Below are 23,806 nucleotides of genomic sequence, written 5' to 3' on the forward strand. Positions count from 1 at the left end.
GCTTCCATGAACATTCTGGGTTTTTTAAAAATATATACCAGTTGCTTTTTTCTGATTTATTTTATTTATTTGAAAGGCAGAATTGGGATGGGGGGAGAGAGGGTGGGAGGGAGGGAGAGAGAGAGAGAGAGAGAGGGAGAGAGAGATCTTCCATCTGCTCGCTCATTCCCCAAATGACTGCAACAGCTGGAGCTGGGCCAGACTGGAACCAGGAGCCAGAACGCCATCCTAGTTGCCCACATTGCTGGCAGGGGCCCGGGTACCTGGGCCATCTTCCGCTGCTTTTCCCAGGCACATTAGCAGGGAGCTGGATCAGTAGTGCAGCAGCCGGGACTCCAAACGGCACACCTGCAGGATGCCAGCAACACAGGCACTGGCTTTCCCTGCTGTGCCACAGCGCCTACCCTGGTCTACGAACACTTTCTTTTTAAAAAAAAAATTCATAAAAAGGAAATGAATTCCACGCACTGCCATGCGCAGATCTCGGAGCGGCGTGCGCCTTTGTGAGGACAAGGTTTCCTCTTCCTCCTGTCCCCTGACCGCGCACGAACGGCCTTTCTCCTGCTCCTGGCTCGGCTCCGGTGACACAGCCTCGGGTTTCTAACCTATTTCTCTCTCCCCTCACAGCTCTCAGTCTCTGGTTTGTTTGTGTAGCTGGCGTCCCCCTTGCACATCCACGGTGAGACGCTGAACGGCAGGCCGTGCGTCTTCCTCACAGCCCTAATCCGAGCTTCCTCTGCAGCCCGCACTTAACGGGTGCTCAGTAAATAACTCCCGACACAAGACAGCTCACACACCTCGGGCGCCCTTCGCAGCACCGCCGTCTCCTAGCTTCTTCATGGCTGTCTGGACACACGACGCCTCTACCCCTGGGAGCAATGGGAGTTCCTCTGACTTTTTCTGGATCCCTTAAAACCCTTAGCGCAGAACCAGGAGTAGAAAAACAAATTGTGGGGCTGGTGCTGTGGCGCACCGGGTTAATGCCCTGGCCTGAAGTGCCAGCATCCCATGTGGGTGCCACTTTGAGCCCCAGCTGCTCCTCTTCTGATCCAGCTCTCTGCTATGGCCCGGGAAAGCAGTAGAAGATGGCCCAAGTCCTTGGGCCCCTGCACCCATGTGGGAGACCGGGAAGAAGCTCCTGGCTCCTGGCCATTGCGGCCAGTTGGGGACTGAACCAGAGGATGGAAGACCTCTCTCTCTCTCTCTCTCTCTGTAACTCTGACTTTCAAATAAATAAATTGATCTTTTAAAAAAAGAAGGAAAACAAACTGTGGCGGCCAGAGATCTGTGACAGTGGGGAAAAGGTGCAGGTGCAGGACCTCCTGTGACACACGGGTGCTGTGACACCAAACGTGGACCTTGCCCAGGCGTGAAGTCGCTGTGTCACCACTGCGGCTCCCAGTCTACGTTCACCCACAAAATCACCTTCGACAAAACGAACTGCGGAAGTCGTCTGCCTGCTCACAGGGAGTGCTGTCTGGGTTCACGCCCAGTGCTCCGTGCTCAGGGCTATAGAACGTGAGCAACAGATCCAGAGTCCCAGCACAGAAGATCCGTGTGGGAGGCGACAGCTGCAGCACAGAGACGCGCATCAGAGACGGGATGGCGCGTTTACCTCTGCTTAAAGAACTTCCATCCCACAGAAAGCCTGCCCGAGTGCCGGGTCGTAACAACGAGGGAAGGCATTTTCCCCAGTTCTACCTGCAACTTTGCATATTTCATTTCTTCTCCCTCCCTCCCTGCCTCTCTCCCTTCTCTCTCTCTCTCTCTCTCTCTCTCTCTCTCTCTCTCTAATACCTGTGAACTATTCCTTTTGTTTTCATCTTGCCCAGACTTTATTTTTATTTCATTATTTTCTTCATTTGAACTGTTCTGGCCATTACTATCTGCATTAAATTCAAAAACTGTTTTCTTTGTGTTTCAAGACACAAAGGACCCCATAAAGACAGCAGTGCTTTCTCTAAGTCCTTCCGCCAACCAACCTTGTACTGGGAGCCTCCTTGGTCTACAGTTGACCTGCCGATTGTGGAGGGATTAGGCTAGGAGATGGAGGCAGTCGATGGGGTTTCTCTGGAACTCTTGTTCCATCCTCGAATAACTTCTTGAAAAGATTTATTCATTTATTTATTTGAAAGTCAGAGTTACACAGAGAGAGAAGGGGAGGCAGAGAGAGAGAGAGAGAGAGAGAGAGAGAGAGAGAGAGAGAGAGGTCTTCCATCTGCTGGCTCACTCCCCAGATGGCTGCAACGGCCGGAGCTTCACTGATCCGAAGCCAGGAGCCAGGAGCATTTTCCAGGGCTCCCACATGGGTACAGGGGCCCAAGGACTTGGACCATCTTCTACTGCTTTCCCAGGCCATAGCAGAGAGCTGGATTGGAAGTGGAGCAGCTGGGACTCGAACCAGCATCTATATGGGATGCCAGCACTGCAGGCGGCAGCTTTACCCACTACGCCACAGCACCAGCCCCTCATATTATTTTTTTTTCATTTTTATTTTTGATAGAGTGGACAGGGAGAGAGAGAGACAGAGAGAAAGGTCTTCCTTTGCCGTTGGTTCACCCTCCAATGGCCGCCACGGCCAGCGCACCGCGCTGATCCGATGGCAGGAGCCAGGTGCTTCTCCTGGTCTCCCATGGGCTATAGGGCCCAAGCACTTGGGCCATTCTCCGCTGCACTCCCTGGCCACAGCAGAGAGCTGGCCTGGAAGAGGAGCAACCAGGACAGAATCCGGCGCCCTGACAGGGACTAGAACCCGGGGTGCTGGCGCCGCAGGCAGAGGATTAGCCTAGTGAGCTACGGCAGCGCCAGCGATTATTTTTAAAAAGTGGGAAAATGTAACAGAGAAGTAGTGAGCCCGTAGAATACAATCTGGCTCATGCGGGAAATGAGACCCCAGCGACATTCCTTTTCTGTTGCATGCACGCATGACTTGCTAACACGGACAATGTGTGTTTTCCGTTCCAAGCAGGCAGCCGAGCCGTGTATCTATTTTATACCTAAGGTAAGGAAATGTCTTCATTCATGAATGCCTGTTCTTTCCTGCTCTTCGGAGTCCAGAGGCAAGGAGCAAGCGCGAAAGTCCCAGCACTTGAATTCCACACTTCAGAGTCCTCAGAGACAGGGAGGGGCTTAGCACTGTTTCCATCCAAACAGCTCACTGGGCACATCTCCCCTGAGCCACCGGCACCACCGCCCGCGCCCAGCAGGGGGCGCCGGGCCCGAGCTTCCTCTTCCTGCCCCTGGCACACTCTGGCTCGGCCACAGGCAGGCACCTACTCAAGGAACTGGCTTCCCAAGTGTTTCATCCAAAACCGTGGTTGTACACTCTTAGATCACCAAAGGGCCCACGTTTCTCGTTCAGGGAAGCTGGATGCAGCCCGAGAATCTGCATTGCTAACAAGCTCCTGGACCACACTTGAAAGTCACTCTCCTATCTGTGAGCAGACGAGGAGGCTCCAGCCGACGCTAGCACAGGTGTCCTGTGGGCTGGCCACCGGGACGGTGCTGGCGCGGGAGTCCCAGCAGCAGCCGAGAACCCAGATGCCCGGTGGCGATGACTGCCCCGCTTCTAAACCTGGGCTGTGCTTGCGGCTGTCTTGGTGTTGGTAAGAATGCAGAATTTAACCAGGTAACAAGAAGTTCACAGGGCACAGAAGAGAACCCAGTGGCGCACTGAGCTTGTCTAAGTACGATTTGCAGGACACAGGGCCGGGAGAAGGAAGCCCAAGGTACGGCCAGCCCCTGCCTTCACAACTGAACCACAGAGGACGCTCACCAGCGTCCACAGGGTGGGATTCTCTACTGGAAAAGAATCATGCTGCCTTTCTCGAGAAACAAGTCAGAGGATGCCACGCCGTTAATTCAAAAATACTCAGCGAAATCCCCGTGAGCGGGTTTGTCGTTCTGCTCTTTGAACAAGACCTCTCACGTGCCTGCCTGAAGGAGACCCGTGAGGCCCCCTGGAGCTTCCGAAGCCCCTCCCCCTGCGCCACCTGCTGTCCGGTAGGCCAGTGCCCAGAGCCTGAGGCCACACCTGTCTGAAGAAGAACCCCCACCCCCAGAAGAGAGCAGGGTGCCTGCGATGCTGCTCCTCACACGAGGCGAGTCTAGGCAGCCTCAGAAACCTGCGAGGCAGCAACACAAACCCGGAGTTTGACCTCACTCCAACCTCCCCTCCTTCCTTCCCTTCTGATGATTAGAACACAGAAACACACACCTCCCAGAAACTTCTACATGAAAGTGGACGCACCAGGGAGCCCTGTCTTCTTGGGACAGCAGCGGTCGATCTGAATCCCTAAAATAATTTATTAATGGTTCCAAGTATGCGCCATTCATCCTAAGGTCATCTCTCTTTTTTTAAGGTTTATTTTATTTATGTAAAAGGCAGAGTTACAGGGAGTGGGAGAGGGAGATCTTCCAACCACTGGTTCACTCCCAAAATGTCTGCAATGGCCAGGGCTGGCCAGGCTGAAGCCAGGAGCCAGGAGCTTCATCCAGGTGTAGGGTCCCAAGCACCTGGGTGATTTTCCGCTGCTTTCCCAGGTACATTAGCAGGGAGGTGTGTGGGGAGCAACTCGGACTAGACTAAGTTACTGGAATTAGGACTTATTCTATGCATCTGCTCTCCCACAATATGGCGCTGAGAAGGGAAACAGCTTCTACACAGCTGCCTCCAGTTCGACCAATAACCGGCAGGAGCTGATCCTGCTCCTGATTGGAGGAGAGCAGCGTACTCGGCGTGTGGGTAGCAGAGTTGGGATTGGTGGAAGAGGACTATAAAGGAGGAGAGAGACAACATGCACCAGGAACATCTAAGAGGAACATCTATCTGAAGGAGCACCTGTGCAGCCCCCGAGAGAGCCGGCCGGCGGTGTGCCGCTCCCCCGCGGAAGTGGGGAAAGTGGCAGGGGGAGCCGCCCTTCCACGGAGGTGGAAGGGACGGCAGCCAACCCGGGGAGAACCAGCAGCAAACCCGGGGAGGGCCGAGCAGACGAAAGAACAGTGCAGGGTCCTGTGTCGTTCCTCCGCGAAGAGGGGGAGCGACAGAGGTGGATCAGAAGTAGAGCAGCCAGGACTCAAACCGGTGTCCATACAGGATGCAGATGCTATAAAACTCACTTAACTTGTTGGGCCAAAGTGCTGGCCACCAAGATCATCTTTTAAGCTGGCTTTTGCCTTCTTTGAGGCAATACTGCTGTAAGTTCCTCACACTGTGTTGAACTAAACCCTCCCTCAATCTATATGCACTGGCCTAGTTTAAGTCTTTGTTGTCATAAAGAACCAGTATTTTTATGGGCAATCTTCAGATATTTAAAGATGGAAGTCAGGGGTTGGCAAAGTTTTTCTATAAAAGGCCAGAGTGAGGACTCTGTTTAGCCCCTGTGGGCTATGCAGTCCCAGCCACTACCCCTACACTACCGTGAGGGCTGGAGAGCAGACGTAGGCACCATGCAACCAAACAGGCTGTGGGCCAGGACAGCTCAACTTAAAAAGACAGTCACAGGCTCACAACTCCTAGCTGACTGACGCCAGGCACAGAAGAAATGGGGAAGACAACAAACTATCAGAACTGACAAGGGACTTCTTAGTTCGCCAGCACTGAATCACTCATGAGAACAACGGCACGTCCAGACGCCAGCAATGGCTAATTACAGCACTGAAGTAAAAAGAAATGCTTTTAATAATAACAACAGAAATCACAGAGAAGTACGGAGTGAGCCAAGAACACTCAGCATTTTATGGAAAACGATTTTCAATTTCATTTACAGAAACAGGCCATGGTTAGACTCTGCCTGGGGAGGGACTTTGTGCATCCCTGGTTTAAACAAAAACTGTGCCCACCGCCTGGAATCCTCTCCGTCCCGGGTCGTCCAGGTCCTCGTGGAAGCCTGGCTCGTTCCCAGGAGCGGGCCAGGGTCCTTCCCCACGCTGTAACCCTGTGCAGTCTCCCTGTGGCCTCCCTGCCCCCTGACAGAGCTCATCACAAGGTAACTTGAACTCTGCTACTCCCATTCTCTGTGCTCCTCCACTGTGGCCTCATTCCACCCCAGCCTGCAATTAGTCTGACAATAATCCCTGAGTACACACAACAATGTTCACGTCTCTAATGACAAATAGACAAATACACAGCAGGTGCTCAGTGAGTATTTGCTGTTTGACTGCGTTTTCCGAAGAATGCCCAAGGCAACTGTATTCCGGGCTGGGCGCTTCTGCTTCCTATTTCATTCCGGATCCCTGTCTGCAGGTCCACTGTTAGGAACCCCATCAGTAATCACAGTAGAGAATGAGCTTCAGTCCCTCTCCTAACTCGGGTACCTCTGCGACTGTAGGTCCCCAGGGGCTGAATCACATCTTTTCAATCTCACCGTGTGAAACACAACAGGCATTTAAAAGATGCTTCCTAGCTGACCAGACAAGTGGCCATCCAAGGACTCTGGCCCCATGAAGTGAAATGGAACTGGCCCGGCCAGAGGCTTTGACACTGACTGCCAAATTCTAGGCTAGTCAAGCATTCCAAACACCCAGAGCCACCAAGACTGTGATTAGAGACCAGCAACGGCAGTTCAGGAGAGTGTCTCACAACCTTTAGTCATTCTGACGTCTTCCTCCCAGCTGCGTGTAATGCCCATTACACCCACCCTGTGCTGCTGGCAGTGTGTAACACCCACACACAAACCTGTGCTGTTGGCCGTGTGTAATACCCACACACACACCCTGTGCTGTTGGCCATCCACACACACCCTGTGCTGTTGGCCCTGTGTAACGCCCACACACACACCCTATGCTGTTGGCTGTGTGTAATGCCCGTACACACACCCTGTGCTGCTGGCAGTGTGTAACGCCCGCACACACACCCTGTGCTGTTGGCTGTGTGTAACACCCGCACATACACCCTGTGCTGTTGGCCATCCACACACACCCTGTGCTGTTGGCCCTGTGTAACACCCACACACAACCCTGTGCTGTTGGCCGTGTGTAATGCCCGTACACACACCCTTTGCTGTTGGCTGTGTGTAACGCACACACACCCTGTGCTGTTGGCCATCCACACACACCCTGTGCTGTTGGCCCTGTGTAACACCCACACACAACCCTGTGCTGTTGGCCGTGTGTAATGCCCGTACACACACCCTTTGCTGTTGGCTGTGTGTAACGCACACACACCCTGTGCTGTTGGTTGAGTTTAACGCCCACACACACACCCTGTGTTGTTGGCCATCCACACACACCCTGTGCTGTTGGCTGTGTGTAACGCCCACACACAAACCTGCGCTGTTGGCAGTGTGTAACGCCCGCACACAACTCTGTGCTGTTGGCCCTGTGTAATGCCCGTACACATACCCTGTGCTGTTAGCTGTGTGTAACGCCCACACACACACCCTGTGCTGTTGGCCGTGTGTAACGCCCGCACACACACCCTGTGCTGCTGGCCATCCATACACACCCTGTGCTGTTGGCCATGTGTAACCCACCCTATGCTGTTGGCCATGTGTAACACCCACACACACACCTTGTACTGTTGGCCGTGTGTAATGCCCGCACACACACCCTGTGCTGTTGGTGGAGAACTGGAAGCAAGACAGGAGGGCTGCGACACAGCCACGCCAGAGCTGCAATCACAAGCGAGGGTCCAATAAAGCCAAGAGTTTTGGAACAAACGCTAGACAGTAAATGACACAGAACGCTGTCTGAGTAGAGGGCCTATCTTTGCCCGAAGCCTGCTGCAACGCTCCACCATCAGTAAGAGGTTATTGATCTAGTCTACCCTCTAAAGAGATGCCCTAGGGAAGAGCAGGTGGAGCCCACCACCTGGCTCGTCCAGTGGCCTGCAAGCAGAGCTGAGCTGCTCACAGAGACAAACAGTGGCTGTGATGGCTCTGGGGAAGCTGGTGCTGTCCGGGACACTAGGAGGGAAATCTGTTAGACCCAGGACATGCATCAGGAAAGTTCCAGAATATTCTAGTTTCCTCCTTTCCATTTTTAAGGACTTGGAACTTTGTGGGGGCAGGTGTGTAGTCTTCTGAGCAGTGGGAGGTGTAATGGCCACTGAGGCAAAGCCTCACCGAGTGCCACGGAATCTAGAAAGCGTGACCACTGAGTTCACTGCTGAGACTGGGGTCAGCTTTGGGAACAGAGCTGAGCCAGTGGCCTGTGTCCATCTGCGAGCAGGGCCTCATACTGCTGGTCTGAGCAAACATTGAGACCAAAGTTCAAGGGTGGGGGACCCTTGTAAGGCCTGTGAAATCATTTTGTCTGGCCCTGCCAGGGCGACCACAGTGGGTACCTGATATCTGATAAAACTGTAGCAGGCCAATGCTTAAGTTGATAATTTTATATGGTCCACGAATGATGCTGTCATCATCTAAATGGCCCATGGAAGCAGCAAGCAACAAGAATGAACTTTAGATAGAGCTTATTAAAAATAACACACTTCCACAGCCAAGAACACCCAGGGCCAGGCAATGGCCTGAATGCGTCCTGCAGGTGGCAGGTCTGGGCTCCCTCTCAGCCCCACCACGCCCCCTCCCGGCTCTCAGGCCGGCACTGGTTCCAGCACAGCTGTTTCTGTCCCCTTGGCTCCCTGGCTGCTCAGGAGCTACAGGACACTGGGGCCATCAGCTGGTCTCTCATCCCAGAGGTAAAGGCTTGATTTTTTTTATTTGACAGGCAGAGTTAGACAGTGAGAGAGAGAGACAGAGAGAAAGGTCTTCCTTCTGTTGGTTCACCCCCCAAATGGCCACTGTGGCCGGCACACTGCGCTGATCTGAAGCCAGGAGCCAGGTGCTTCTCCTGGTCTCCCATGTGGGTGCAGAGCCCAAGGACTTGGGCCATCCTCCACTGCCCTCCCGGGCCACAGCAGAGGGCTGGACTGGAAGAGGGGCAACCAGGACAGAATCCGGTGCCCTGACCGGGACTAGAACCCGGGGTGCTGGTGCTGCAGGGGGAGGATTAGCCTCGTGAGCCGCTGTGCCGGCCAAAGGCTTGATTTGAGGTGAGAAGAGTAAACGCTTCCAGGCTGACCTTGTTCAGGTTTTTAGGGCTAAAATACAATTAGGGTGGGAAAATAGGTGAGAACTTGAGAAAACATGGTCATTTATTTCCGTGATAAGTAAGATGATCAATGCACACCTTAAATATTTAATTTTATACTGGAGCAGAGGCAACACTGAGAAAAGCGGAGTTTACTTGTAGATAACCAAGGATAACCTGTGCAGAGGGCTGGTGGCTACACACAAACACATACCCCGCACACAGCCTTACCCGACAATACATGCAATGAGACAGGACGGCTTCCCCGCTCTCTCCCTCCTTTATAGAACTCTAATCAGGGCTACCACTCGACAATTCTTAGCCATCAGCACAGAAACCTTGGTCTAGCCCAGTCAACAGACACAGGCTGCAAACTGTTCAACACCCTTCTTAGGTCCAACAAGCAGGACTGAACTGTCCAGGCAGTCTCAAGGAAAAGGGAAAAAGGCAAAGTCCCCATGACTGTTCTCCAGGACCCGCTGTGCACCTGTGCGTGAGAGGTGCAGAGACAGCCCGGACACCGCCTCATTGCCCGAGACTCCTGGGCTCTCATTCTCGGCCGCGTTCGTCACGTGACGCACCTTTCCCTGTTCCTCTCCCCCTCACAGGCCCCGAGCAGCAGGTGCCTTCCTCGCAGGATGAGGCACATTCACAGCAGAGTTTAGAGTCTAGTAAGATAACTGTAAGCTCCGACAGGAAACTCTCCCACAGGTGTCTCCACCTCTCCATCTTGTACTTCCCAGAGGTGAGAACCCCAAAACAACAAGTGATCACGCGCAAGAATTCCCTATGCAAGGCTTTCAAAGGTCATAAAGGAAAAGCAACGGACTGCGTGTGTGACTCTGCGGCCCCAAGCAGGTCTTCCTGGGCCTCGGCTAACCGCACGGACACGGGACCGAGTCTGCCCCACACCGTCTTGTCTTACATCTCTGCCCCTCTGCTCCCTTCTTTGGCAACAATGGACATAAAAGTGGGTGATTTTTAAGTCTCCTGCAGATCCACTAATCTGTGATTAAAAACCCTTTGCCAAACATCGTTCTAAAAACACAAATAACCTACAATCACAGCAGATAGGTGAGAAACTTCAGGGAACCAGAGAGGACAAGCGAACACACGATGCCAAGTCTCACCCAGGAGTTGACGCTTCCGAGTTTCAGACGGTGAGCGTTTGGAGAGCGTTCCCCCACCTTCCTCGGCTCTGAGCTGCCTCTACTTTTCTATAATTATTGCCTTTTGTTGAACATGTCTTCTACGAGAGCTGTGGACGCCTGTTCAGAGCATTTCACGTGTAACAACACACAGGTGACTCCCACAGGCACCTGGCTCAGCCACGGTGGGGCTGGGTCCTCCCCAGGGAGCCTGGCTCCGGGTCCTCACCGCTCACTCCTGGCCACATTGACCACTGCAGAGTGGCAGCAAGGGGGCCAGTGGACAGCGAGGTCCCACAGAACTGGGGAGTGCTGGGGTGGGGGGGTGGCAAATGCAGCCAAGGAAGCAGGTGTGGATGACACACTGTGCCCCCTCCCCCAGGATCCCAGTCAAGGTTCCCTGCTCACTTCTAACGGCTGCCTGAGACTAGCAGCCCAGCGCAGCCTCCTGGGGACCCGGGAGAAGTAACCTGGGTTCTGGGGGAATGCAGCCTTGTGAGCCACGCCTGCTCTAAGCAAGGCTCTCCCCAGCTCAGCAAGGCCTGTGTTCTCCTCCCACCTCCCTGACTCGCTCACACTCTTGTGGGCAACACGGGGCAGGGACCTATGAGTGTGCCTCGCTGCCAACCCTGCACTCCCTGTACATCATCAGGCCGACAGGCGGTCACGGAACACCAGGCCGTGCGGAGCGGTAGTTCTGACTTGACTCTTACAGAACAGACTCCCACAAGGGCGTCCACTTAGTGTTGCACCCTCTTCTTGATTTGTACGTCCTCTCCTCTGGCCTCCAGACACGAGCTAATGAGATAACCTACACCGTGCTTAGTCACATGTTCGAATGCCTACGTTACGTATCCCAGCTCTACGTGGGGAAGGCATGAATCTCCACAATGCAAGTCTCACTGAAATTAAGAATGAGTGGGCAGCACCTGCTGCAGAATGAGCCCCTCCTGCTGCTGATTTGTGATGAAACACTCTCGGGCCTGGTGCCGGGGCTCACTGGGTCAATCCTCGCCAGCGGCGCCGGCATCCCATATGGGTACCGGGTTCTAGTCCCGGTTGCTCCTCTTCCAGTCCAGCTCTCTGCTGTGGCCCAGGAAGGCAGTGGAGAATGGCCCGGGTGCTTGGTTCCCGGCTTCGGATCAGCGCGGTAAGCAGCCCCCAGGTGTCTGCAGGTAGCGCGCCCGACTGACAGCTGGCGGGTGGAGTCCCTGCTGCTCAGAGAAGATGCCTCTGTGTGCTCCACGGGAAAGGGACGCAGGGCCTAGGGACACGCGGCAGGGCCTAGGGACACGCGGCAGGGCCTAGGGACACGCGGCAGCACCTGGGGTCCTGGGCACGCTGGCTGCAGCTTCCTAGGTCCTGACACCAGCCTGCAGTGCAGGCTTCATGCACTCAGCGCCTCCTGGGTACTGGGTATGGTACTGGGTGCTGGGCAGAGAACAAAGACTGGGTTAAAGGTGGGTGAGAAGCACCGGGAACCCCGATCATGTGGGACAGTCATGGAGGTTCTTAGTGCCGAAGGAGAAGCCCCTGGTGCGGGGGGTGGGTGTGAAACTGGAAGGACCAGAGTGTGGAGCTGGGCTGCCCAGGAGGAAGGGAACATAAAGACCCAGGTGGGGAGAGCCGGGCGCCCCCTGGAGGTGGCAACAGGACACAGCCGGGTCAGCTCACTCAGGTGATCGGAGGGAAAGGCACGTATTCTCCGGAAAGCGTCTGTTAACATGCAGGGAGGAAGCTCCCGGCTCAGGTGTCCTGGTGATTCCTGCACTGCACTGCAGTGGGAAGTGCTCCTCCCGGGAAGGAAATCCAGAGGCTCTCGGATAAAACTGCTTCCTGGACACCGAATGCTGAATTACCTGAACTGACTCATGAGCTAACTGGTCACCCTCACACACGTGGCACTCAGCCTGTGGTACAGTTTAGGTGGGAGAAGCCTGATTCATGAGCTAACTGGTCACCCTCACACACATGGCACTCAGCCTATGGTACAGTTTAAATGGAAGAAGCCTGATTCATGAGCTAACTGGTCAACCTCACACACAGTGCTCAGCCTGTGGCACAGTTTAGGTGGGAGAGAAGTAAGAAATAGAACCCTGTGTTACTTACGATCGCCTGGACCCACCTCCCATTCCTGGTGAGATCAGCAATTAGGCTGCTCATCAGTTTTCCAAAACAGATTCATCGGTTTGTTCCTTACACAAGTACAGTATATGTGGAGAGAAATGTGGGAAACATCTAACTTTTCTTAAATTTAACTTAAAAAAATCAAGCTTTGAGTGCGGGTAATACATCTTTCCACACTCAGTGCACGACTGCGATCAACAGCAGAATTCAGGAAACCACCGAGAAGACTCACCGTCGTCTCTCAGTACCAGCGGTGTGGGGGGCCCCAGGACTCTCTGGTTCGTCACCGTGTTGGTGACCACGCAGGTGTAATTGCCGACGTCCGACGGCTCCACTTTGGCAATGTACAGGTTGCCCGTCTCCTGCGAGACGAAGCGGCGGCTGTCCTGGTAGGAGGGGCGCTCGTTGAAGATCCAGGCGTAGCTCAGCTCTGCAAGCAAAAGGAACCGTCACTGCTGTCTTCAGGACAGAAATAGCCACGTTAGACATTCACGCTGTCGCCCAGTAACCCTTCTGTCCTGCCAAACACAAACGGAGCAGTCACAGCTCCCCAAGGCTCCCGGCCATCTCCTCAGACTCAGGGGTGCAGTGCCAAGGGAACCAGAAGACCCACTAAGCACTGACTGCGCGGGGTCCAACTTCTGAACATCAAGAGCTGTTCCAGTGCCAGGCCCAGGGGTACAGCCGTCACACGGCAGTGAGAAGCCAGCCTGGAAACTGGCTCATTGCTCTCATCGTGCAGACGATCAGTATCACGATGACTGTAACGCCACACAAGGCTGCCAACACCTTCGATGGTTTTCCATTCACTGAGACACTCTGGCACAGGGAAACAGGTTTCATCCAAACTCCCAGCCCTATTTGAGACAGGATAATTCGAGTCTCCATCTGGTCTTCTCTCCCGGGCTCTTATTCTCAACTCAAATTCTCATTCTCTTTTTAACTCTGAAGCTGAACTCTTCTCTGTCGTTGGGGTGGGGAGGGCATTTAACATTACAGCAAATACTCATTAAAGACACATCAAGTAGCTGCCTGACCTAAATCCACCAAAAAATAAGACTGAAAAAGCTGTCATATCCACAAGGGAGTGCATGTAAAAGAGAAGTCCAGGAGCAATATTTTCCTTTTTTTAAGGGTTTATTTATTTATTTGCGATGCAGAGTTACAGAGAGAGGCAGATAGAGAGAGAGGTCTTCCATCCACTGGTTCACTCCCCAAATGGTCGCAAAGGCTGGAGCTGGGCCAATCTGGAGCCAGGAGCCAGGAGCTTCTTCCAGGTCTCCCTCGTAGGTACAGAGGCCCAAGCATCTGGGACATCTTCTGCTTTCCCAGGCCACAGCCCAGAGGTGGACCCAAAGAGGAGCAGCCAGGACACACACCGGTGCCCACACAGGATGCTGGGGCCGCAGGCGGAGGCCCATCCCACCACGCTGCGGCGCCAGCCCCACAGCATTGTCTCCGACCTTTATTCTCCCACAATGCCGGGGGCTGGCTGTGCTAGGCAGTCGCACCTGAGAACGTCTGGATTCTTCTTGAGCAACAGGCAAGCCCTGGTGAATAGATGCGGGCCCTGGTTTCCATCCCACAGCACTGCACACACCAGGGAGAGTGTGTGACTCTCCACTGAGAACCAGGAAGGCACACCGCCGAGCTCCAGTGTGCCGTGACACCTGTCACTCTGGACTGCCAGCCCAGTCTCCAGTCCAGACGCACTCAGTGTCCGTGGGAAGGGGTAGTGAGGCCACACAGCTCTGTAAAGAGAGCACCAATCACAGAGCAAGGTCTTGTTGCCTAATCCTCCAGTGAGTGCCGGTGGTGAGCGACTTCAGCCCTGGCGTGTGGCAGGAAGCGTGTTCTGTGTTCCCAGTCCACTGCAGACACGGGGGCGGGCATGCAGATGGGTTACAACTGTCACGTGCGTTATCACAGAGAGACGTAGCCACGCTCACGGGAGAACGGCTCGTCACGCCATCTATGTGTGCAAGCAACCCATGCTGAGGCCAAGAACGCGCTCGGTGTCACAGATCATGGCTTCCCAGCAGGCCACCCGCCACCGCCCCCTCCTCCGCGTGGCCCTGGGAAGAGGCCGCGGCCAAGTCCACTCCACATGGGGCCTCCCCTGAGAGGGGGTGACGGACGCTGCCCAGCAGCCGCGGCGGGGAGGAGAGGCGCGGGAGGCAGAGGGGCCCCAGCCTGAAGAGCCGCACCCAGGCTGACGGCCGCAGTGACACTGAGAAGAAACTAAAAGAAGGCGCTGTTCGGCCTATTTTAAAAATAAGCCAGTTCTCTGGGTTTCACTCTTCTGTGACTGGAGAGCCTGGTGCTTGTGCGCCAGCACTTCCTGAACTGCGTGCTGGGTGCCGCATCCTTGTCCTCTGTCCCACCCGCCAGAGTGCACAGGGTGACAATGACCACACGGCTTTGAGAGGCGCCGTGCAGACACAGTGAAAGAGGGTTTTACGCTTGTTCTCGGGGCCAGCATCCCATATGGGCTCTGGTTTGAGTCCCAGCTGCTCCACTTCCCATCCAGCTCCCTGCTTCATGGCCTGGGGAAGCAGCGCAAGAGGGTCCAGGGGCTTGGACACCTGCACCCACGTGGGAGACCCACATGGAGGCCCAGGCTCCCAGCTTTGGCTTGGTCCAGCCCTGGCCGTTGGAGCCACCTGGGGCGTAAACCAGCAGACGGAAGATTCCTTTCTCTGTCTTGCTCTTTCTCTGTAACTCTGACTTTCAAATAAATAAATAATCTTTTGAAAAATAAACTTTTTCTTGCAGGACTGGCAAGAGATTTTAACACACCAACACCCCTGAAGGTTCTGAGGGAGCTTGAAGCCCCCGGGCTGACCCGGCCCTGGACTTGCCCCCTCCCCACAGCGGCCTACGTCAACCAGGACCGCACTCAGGCAGTTACTTCAATTCAACAGCAAGAAAAACAGTAACCGCAATCCAAAGGTTTGTAACTGTCTTACTTAGCTTTGGGAAAATCATGAAGTGACATTATCAGGAACAACAGGAAACAAGAACACGTGGACTGAGAGTGGAGGTGAGTTTCTGGAATGATTACATTATGACTACAACACCGTAACCATATTCCCAGGGAGGACAGGGCTGGCCATGGCGGGGAGGGGGGCCCCCACCCTGCACTGAGACCGCAGTAGCACCTGGCCGTCCATGCCACTGAGCCCTGGCGTGCGGTGGGCACACACAGCCCTGGTGCCAGGCCCAAGGACTGCCAGTTCCAGACCACACAACCACCATCCTCAGCTTTCACAGCTTGGAGCTGCCTTCTGCTGTGCGTGTGTATCAGGACAATCAGCCAGGTGCAGGGGGCTGCAAGGAAATGACCACGAAGACATCAGAGCAGGGCAGGGGAGGGAAATTAAAACGTGCCCAACGGGCTGGTGATGCGGCATGGTGGGGACAAGCCCCTGCCTGCGGTGCCGGCAGCCTATGTGGGTGCCAGTTAGAGTCCCGGCTGCTCCACTTCTAACCCAGCTCCCTGCTGATGCGCCTGGGAAAGCAGCATTAGGATGGCCCAAGCGCTTGGACCCCTGCAGCCAAGAGGGAGACCCAGAAGCAGCTCCTGACTCCTGGCTTAGGGTCAGCCCAGCTCCAGCCGTTGTGGCCATCTGGAGAGTGAACCAGTGGATGGATGACCTCTCTCTCTGCCTCCCCCGCTCTCTGTCTGTAACTCTACCTCGCCCTGCTAGCAGCACTCGGCCCTGACACTCCCTCCACGAGCAGAGCTCTTGCCGTCTGCGAGTGAAGAGCTGTGATTGCTACATCACTCAACAGACAAGAATCCAGATCTATTTTTATCAGGGCAAAACATTAATCCCACAGGTTATGTGAAATGTGATCAACAGTCCAAAAAATAAAGCCAAGTAAATAAAGTAAGTTCCCATGGGCTGCAACAAGCAAAAAAATGTATCGTGCTTCGTTTGATTTCCTCAGGGACCGGCGTGCAATATTTCTACTTACTCAAACCCGACAGCTTTCTTTTGATAAGTTTTCACACACTAATTGCTCTGGAAGTGACAGACAGTTCCTCTCCCATCGGCATTTTGTAACAACTGAGCTGAGAGGCGCTGGGAACGCAGATGACTGAGGGCGTGGGGACGCTGCCGATGGCCCCTGGAGAGTCCCTGGGTCTCATCAAGATGGGGCATTTGGCTGTGGCTGTCTCAGCATGGCAACCAAACCTGGTGGAAATCACTCACACCTCACTCTCTTCGCTGGCCTCCTTTTTCATGTCTCTGGGCACACAGCAGAGGATGGCTGGCTACGGTTTTTAAGAACCAATCAAGGCCGGCACTGTGGCGTAGGCGGTAAAGCTGCCGCCTGCACTGCCGGCATGCCATATGGGTGGTGGCTTGAGTCCCAGCTGCTCTACTTCTGATCCAGCTCTCTGCTGTGGCCTGGGAAAGCAGTAGAAGATGGCCCAAGTCCTTGGGCCCCTGCACCCACATGGGAGACCCGGAAGAAGCTCCTGGCTTTGGGCCGGCCCAGCTCCAGGTATTGCAGCCATCTGGGGAGTGAACCAGCAGATGGAAGACCCCTCTCTCTCTCTCTCTCTCTCTCTCTGCCTCTCTGTAACTCTGCGTTTCAAGTAAAAAAAAAAAATCTTTTAAAAATTAATTTCATTTTTATTTGAAGAGGAGAGAGAATGAGGTGGGGAGACAAAAAGAGACATATCTTCTATCCCTGGTTTGCTCCCCAAATGCCAGCAACAGTGGGCACTGTCCCGGCTGAATGCTGGAGGCTGGGACTGCATCTGGGTCCCCCATGCAGGTGGCAGGGACCAAGTACCAAGCCATCATCTTCAGCCTCCCAGGGTCCGCAGTAACAGGAGGCAGAGCCGGGACTCAGACCCAGCCGAGCCCCTGTGGGATGTGCACCTACCACGCAGGGACCTACCTGCCGTGTCCAGCACCTGCCTAACCCTCAAAGCTCGCGTGGGGCTTCTGGCTGCTGTGGCATTCAGGAGGGCTGATGCCGGGGGCGGGGCAGGGGGGGCATCGACCTGCTGTTTCTGGAGTCAGAGGGGACCAGGTTCCCTGTCTGTAGCTGTAGGGTCTACGTTGAGATGACCTCCGAGTCCCTTCCAGCTTTCCAATTCCCTGAGTTCTACCTGTACGTCACCAAGCCTGACACCCTCATCTGACAAGGGGCAGGGAGGCCCAGGGAGCCGGAGACGTGCTTAGAATCACACAGGCAGTGCAGTGCTGGGAGGCCGAGGATGAGCCCCGCATGACCCACCAGGGCTGCGCCCACCAGGGCTGCTTACCAGCTAAGCCGTGACTGCTGGCACCGGGTGGACAGGAGGCCTGGATGCCCGTGTCAGCACCGCAGCCCCCTCTGGCTTGCAGACCCCTTCAACAGCACGCCAGAGTCTCCGCACCTTTCGCTAATGCTTATCAGCACGCATCCTACTTTTTGCACAGGGCTTGTGAGGCTGATTTGAAGTGGAGACACAAATCCAGCGAGTGGAGGTGAAGGGTGTGTTTTAAGCAACCCTGCGGTAAACCGGGGGAGGCGAAGGCAGGCACGGCCTCGCTGTTTGCCGAGCCCCGGCTGGGAACAGCGCTGAGCTGTGCACCGTGTGCGGCTGACGCTGGAGCACAGGGAGGCTCGCAGGGGCCGGGACCTCTCGGCCACTTGCTGGGCCAAGCGAGAGGTGGGGACCTGGCCGACACGCTCTGGACCGGCTCGCGTCTTGGCTTCCATGTTTATCGGCTGGGAAGGGATTTCTGCTTCTCAGTGTAACAGAAACAACCTCTGCCCAGCCTGAACTGAGAGCTGCTCTGGCCACCAAACGTATTTCTGGAAAATTTTAAGATTCTGCTGCAATTCTCTTTTGAATAAAAAAACTTCATACAATCGAGTTGACAAGTCAAGGTTAGGACATTTAGCTGTTATAAATCGTGACTAAGTAACCCAAACAGTCCCCAAAAAGGTAAGGGCTGCAGCAGAAAACCTCGAGTGCTGGACAGCACGGTGCCTGACCACATCAGGAAACAGGTGGCCGGAGTGCAGCAGGATGGGTCCAGATGCAGCCCACGGCTGCTGCAGACTGCTGCTGGCCGAGGGAGCAGCCAGAGCTGCCGTAAGTGGCTCAGTGTGTCCGACAGCAAGAAGCTGGGCTGGCCGCCGCCGCCATGCAGAGTGCACCTGCCTGGTCCCGAACACGAGTGGTCCCCGCTCGGCGTGGCCTAACCAGCAAGGCCACGACAGAGAGCCGCACCTGCAGTGGGCCACACAGAACGGAGGGGTAAAGGGGGCTTTCTTTGATTTATTTGCTAAACATCGGGTGTTCCAAGAAATCCAAGCCATCACCACACCTGAGGAAGGGCTCCAGCGCACAGCCCGACACCGTGCGGGAAGCGGTGAATTCTGGAACACGGATGCCGCCTCCACAGCTGAGGGCAGAATATTCCAGAGCGTGTGGGGAATGCACCCGAGGTAAGGGGACGCCTGTCAGAATTCAATGCCCAGACAGGGTCCAGGAGAACGGAGCTCCCAGGAGGTCCCAGGGTCTGGGGGAGGGGCGGCACACCCTGTGGCCTGGGTGTCTCCCACTTCCTGTCATTGGGAACATCCCGCAGGATTGCTGTGCCTACACCGTCAGCATCAGCCAGGCCTCCTCCCATGTGAGCCTCCTGGGAAGCCCCCTGCTCCAGAGGCGAGGTCAATCAAAGGAAGCTGGTGCAATGGGCCCTGTGCCGCCACAGTCCCCCATGCGTGGATCCAACCTGGTGCAGACGGAAGACAGCACGGCAAACGCCGGGTCCCTGCTGAACACGCTCGGGCCTTCCTTGCCAGCATTCCCTGAACAGTGCAGCTACTGCCCCGGTCCTGACACCACGTCAGGCCTGGTAGATAACCAGGGCTGAGCTGCCGTACGCGGAGGGCATGCACAGTCCACGCAGACACTGCTGTATTTGACAGAAAGGCCTGGAGCATCCTACGACGCCGGCATCCATGGGGGTGCTGGAACCAGTCCCCCGTGGGCACTGAGTGACAAGGGCGTTTGAACTCCTGCACAGCTGTGCTGGTGCTGTGGTCTCAGCTTTCCACTCTTTTCCCCGAAATTCATATCCTGGGGTGCTCCCTCGAAGCAAGGGTGTACAACACTCCAGGGAGCTGGTGGGAGCATCGTTGATGAATTTATTTGCAAGACGCACAGGGAGTCCCTCGAAGGTCACTTTTAGGACAAGGCACAGCGGGAAGCGCTCTGCCCATATTAGCTGGAGTTTCAGCAAAAAACTTTTGATTGTTGTGTGTGCAAGTCATTGTTTTAAAAGGCTTTTTTATTTCAAAGGCCAGGCCAAAGCAAGGAGCAACGAACTCCATCCGGGTCTCCCACATGGTTCCCAAGGACTCGGGCCATTCTCTACCGCCTCCCAGGCACACTGACGGGAAGCTAGACTGGAAGTGCTGAGGAGGTGGGACTTGAACCCAGGCACTCTGATGTGGGGTGTGGGCATTCCAAGGGGCAGCGTAACTCACTGCACCACACTACCCTCCCCTAAAATTGTATTTCCGAGAGGCTGATGGGCCCAACAGGACCCGGTGATGTCAGGTGGAGAACGAGGCATGGATCCTGAGAAGCCCTGAGCTCGCCATCTCCCTGCCTGGGCTGGGAGCTGCCTGCCCGGGGTGCCCCCACCTCTGCTTAGCAGACGCTACCTCTTGGCAAAGACCCTCGTCCAGCCCGCAAAACACACGGGGTTTCTCTCCCACAACAAAATAAGTGTTTGATTTCTGCCTCGCAGCAAGCAGCACATCTGTCGTTTATCACAGTCCTGTTTTCCCGTGTTAGGAGTGCTCGCTTTCCCATGGTTTCTCTGTCTGCCAGTCCCGAGGACCTGTGGACCAGAATACACGTGGGGGTGGACGCAGTGGGCCCGCCGGGTAAGCCCAGCTTCCGACGCTGGCGCTTCATCTCAGACTGCGGGTTCGAGTCCTACGCACTCCGCTTGACAGAGCAGGTGGAACCAAGTACTGGGGCTCTCGTCACCTCTGTGAAACACCAGGCTCCCAGGGTCACTCTGGCCCAGTCCTGGCCGTCTGGGGAGTGAACCAACAGGTGGAAGACCTTTCTCCCTCTCTGTCCCCCCCATGTCTTTCCTCCCCCTCTTTGCCACTCTTTCAAATAAATACCTATTTTTTAAGTGAGAGGAACGGACACGCTGGAGAGCACCTGCTGACCCCCCCCCCCCCCCCCGATCCTAGCACTCACTCACTCAGCATCAGCTGAACTGAGAGGCAACTGCAAGCCTCGCGCGTTTCCTGCAGAGATCACATCACTCCCGGAACCCAGGCCAAGAGCATGAAGGAGATAGCAGTCCCCAGTGAATACCAGGGGACAGATCAGAGCGCTCATGGTCAATTAGAAGCATAAGGAACCGGATGAAGGTGAAGTATTCACAGCATCAGAATCTCAAGGCCTTCACGTTAAATCTCTTTCCCTTTCTTGTGAATTTCGGAAGCAGTTTCACTGAGCTGAGGACTCACAGAGAGAAAAGACGACTGATGACGCGAGGGGGAGTGGGGCTGAGGCAGAGCCGGGCGTGGGACTTGTGCGGCTGCAGGGACCCTGCACCCAGGGGGTCTCGTGGGACCCTGCACCCAGGGGGTCTCGTGGGACCCTGCACCCAGGGGGTCTCGTGGGACCCTGCACCCAGGAGGTCTCATGGGACCCTGCACCAGGGAACCCTGCACCCAGGGGGTCTCGTGGGACCCTGCACCAGGGGACCCTGCACCCAGGGGGTCTCGTCGGACCCTGTACCCAGGAGGTTTCGTGGGACCCTGCACCCAGCGGGTCTCATGGGACCCTGCACCCAGGAGGTCTCGTGGGACCCTGCACCCAGGAGGTCTCGTGGGACCCTGCACCCAGCGGGTCTCGTGGGACCCTGCACCCAGGGGGTCTCGTGGGAGGAAGCAGAGCTGCATCCAGTGACCCAGGTTCCCACCTCCCTTTCAGGCTGTGTCCCGTAGGTGATCAGCAGGGCCACAGCTTAATCTGTGAAGCTTTCACAGCGCTTCTGAGCTGCCTGTGACAATTTTTAGCAACGAGTGGGACGATGACTCATCCCATGCGAGAGACGGGGAGAGTCAGCTGGGCGACCAAGGCCACGGCGAGAACCGGTGGACGAGACTCGGGAAGAAACAGATCTCGCGCGACCATGGCGCAGATTTCTGCTCCTGGGCCAGAAACCAGGGCACCTGCCATCTCGGCTTCACTGAGCCGGGACGTGGTGGCCCAGGTGACCACAGGGACCCAGGCACGGGGCCTCTTGCAGAGGAGATGGAAGAGGGGGTCGGGGCGGTTGCCACGGCCCCCAACCTGCATCTGACGCTCCAGGTTCCAGGGAGTGCGTGACCAGTTAAACCCTGAACTTCCAGGCTGCACGTGACACCTGTATAGTCAGGATTTAAAGATATTCCCTAAAGGCTGCACGATCATAAGTAACACGATTTGTGTTTTTTGTCACGGCACGATCGAAATCTGTCTTCGTACTTTAAGCTAAGCAATTTCTGGGGAGAATGAGGAAAAAAAAGAGAATTATTCAATATGGGAACTGAAATGCATTCTCAGGGATGATGAAAATATGAATAAATGGTGGAAAATGTCAATTACGTTATAATTATTTACATTTTAAAATGCTGCAAGCAGTAGCAAGACTAACCAAGCAAGTTTCCAACTAAAACAGTGAACGCCCACAAGTCACCAGCTCACAACCTTCCAGCAGATTATTGAACAATTCTGTGTGCTCCTCAATTAAAGACTGATCTAAAATTCAGACAAATGGCATTATGGCATTTGAGTCCTGAGCATAAATTAACACTTAATCAAGTCTGCTTAAAATATCGGCTTTCATTCTAACTAGACGCTCAGCCCCCTCTCTCCCTGTGAGCACCGGGCCGGAGGGTCTACTAGAAACGCAACCCCCTCCCCAGTCAAGCGTTCTGTTCATCTACTCTGAGGGCAAAGCTCTCATAGCCAAATTTGCTGACTGCCTAGGTCAGGTTCAGCTTCTGCCTTGAGGGGCTGGTGGACAGGGCCAGGAGAAAGATGGATGATGGTCCCCAGGTTGGGTTTCAGCATTGGGTTCCATGGTGCCCAGTCATCCTTCCTCCACCGGCCAGAGCAAGCTGTGTGGGGGGTGAGCCCTGAGCTAGCCCAGCCTATCACCTCATCTCCCAAGACACAGCGATTGGTCAACTAGGGTCGTAGGACTCCAGTGAGCCAATCAGTGGTTTTCAAAATCCAAGCTGGGTGCCACGGGCCTTTATCTCTTTGACGTTTAGACTCTGAGGCTGTGAGCCCAGAGGGCCCCACGGGCACACATGCTCCTGCAGGGCTGGTCTGAGAGCAGGGAGCCAGGACTCGGAGCCGCCAGCCCCCGTCTGGGTGTGGGATGAGCTCTTCGAGAGAATCAGCTCAGAGAACAGATTCCTGTCCTCATGAGAGGACAAAATAAATAAAAGACAACAAATTCATTCCCTGAAAAAAAAAAAAAATCCCCGAGGGTACCGGGTCCCTGTCTCCTGCGATGAGCAGTGTTGTGACTGGCACGGACCTGGCTCTCTCTTTAATCCACAGAGCATCATCAGAGCCGCCCCTCCCCCTCCTCACAAAGGCCTTGCTCCCCCCGACTCCCCTCTGCCCACTGCCACTGGCTCTTAGACACAATGGATTCCTACCACTGGCTCTCCTAACACCCGCAAGGCAAGAAACAGAACAAATTCCAGAAAACCACATCTGAGGGTCATTGTTCCCTAGCATCTAACAAGACTGTGCCTTGATGTTTCAATGAACGCATCCACGTTGCGTACTGGGTGACTATTTTTCTGAACCGACCGTCTCTCCGCCCTCATACCTGCAGACAGGCACGTGCAACCTCGCTTTGCCACTGCTCCTGGAGCACAGGCGGTCACTTGCTCAGGCTCAGCTTTCTCTTCTGGGAAATGGACGCAAGAACACTCAGCTCCTCGAGCGACTGTAGTCAGCACCACAGCCGACACACACCTGCCCCGATACGCGTGACTTCGCACTTCCTTCACTATTACCCACAGTGGGGGATGCAGACAGACGTCACGGAAGAGTCATACATTCAAACAACTGCAATTCATTCTCAAGATTCAGCCTAAGTCTCCTGCTCATCCTAACAGGCGGGTCAGGGTTCATGAAGACACACTGACGCTTCGTCGGGTGTTTTTCTGAAATTGCTTGCTCTCAGGTTAATTCATCTGCCTCATCTCCAGGAGGTGATAATGCGTGTCTTCAAGAACAGGGAAGTGAGGAGCAGAGAGAAATCCGTGCTTCATTAGAACCTCGCATTACACACCGCCAGGCAGGAATGAAACCTCTGACCCCTTGCGTGGTGCCGGGAAGTTAGCAACTGAGGCAGTGAAGACGAATGTACTCTCACTTTTGGACACGGCTCTTGGGGAAGCTGGGACCCAGCGATGAAGTGCGGAGCGGCACGGGGCAA

General features: G+C 55.1%; 1 protein-coding gene across 7 annotated transcripts in view; it reads right to left on the bottom strand.

Moving 5' to 3' along the window:
• The window catches only part of CNTN4 (contactin 4), a 734,964-nt gene that overhangs the window by 142,961 nt on the left and 568,197 nt on the right, over window positions 1-23,806 (bottom strand). For all 7 annotated transcript variants that reach the window (XM_051831896.2, XM_051831894.2, XM_051831892.2 and 4 more), the window contains one exon: window positions 12,538-12,735. In XM_051831896.2, coding sequence (XP_051687856.2) covers window positions 12,538-12,735 — 198 coding nt within the window. The remainder of the gene's footprint in view (window positions 1-12,537; window positions 12,736-23,806) is intronic.

This window comes from Oryctolagus cuniculus, chromosome 10, assembly GCF_964237555.1.
Source record: "Oryctolagus cuniculus chromosome 10, mOryCun1.1, whole genome shotgun sequence".
Taxonomy (NCBI): Eukaryota; Metazoa; Chordata; class Mammalia; order Lagomorpha; family Leporidae; genus Oryctolagus; species Oryctolagus cuniculus.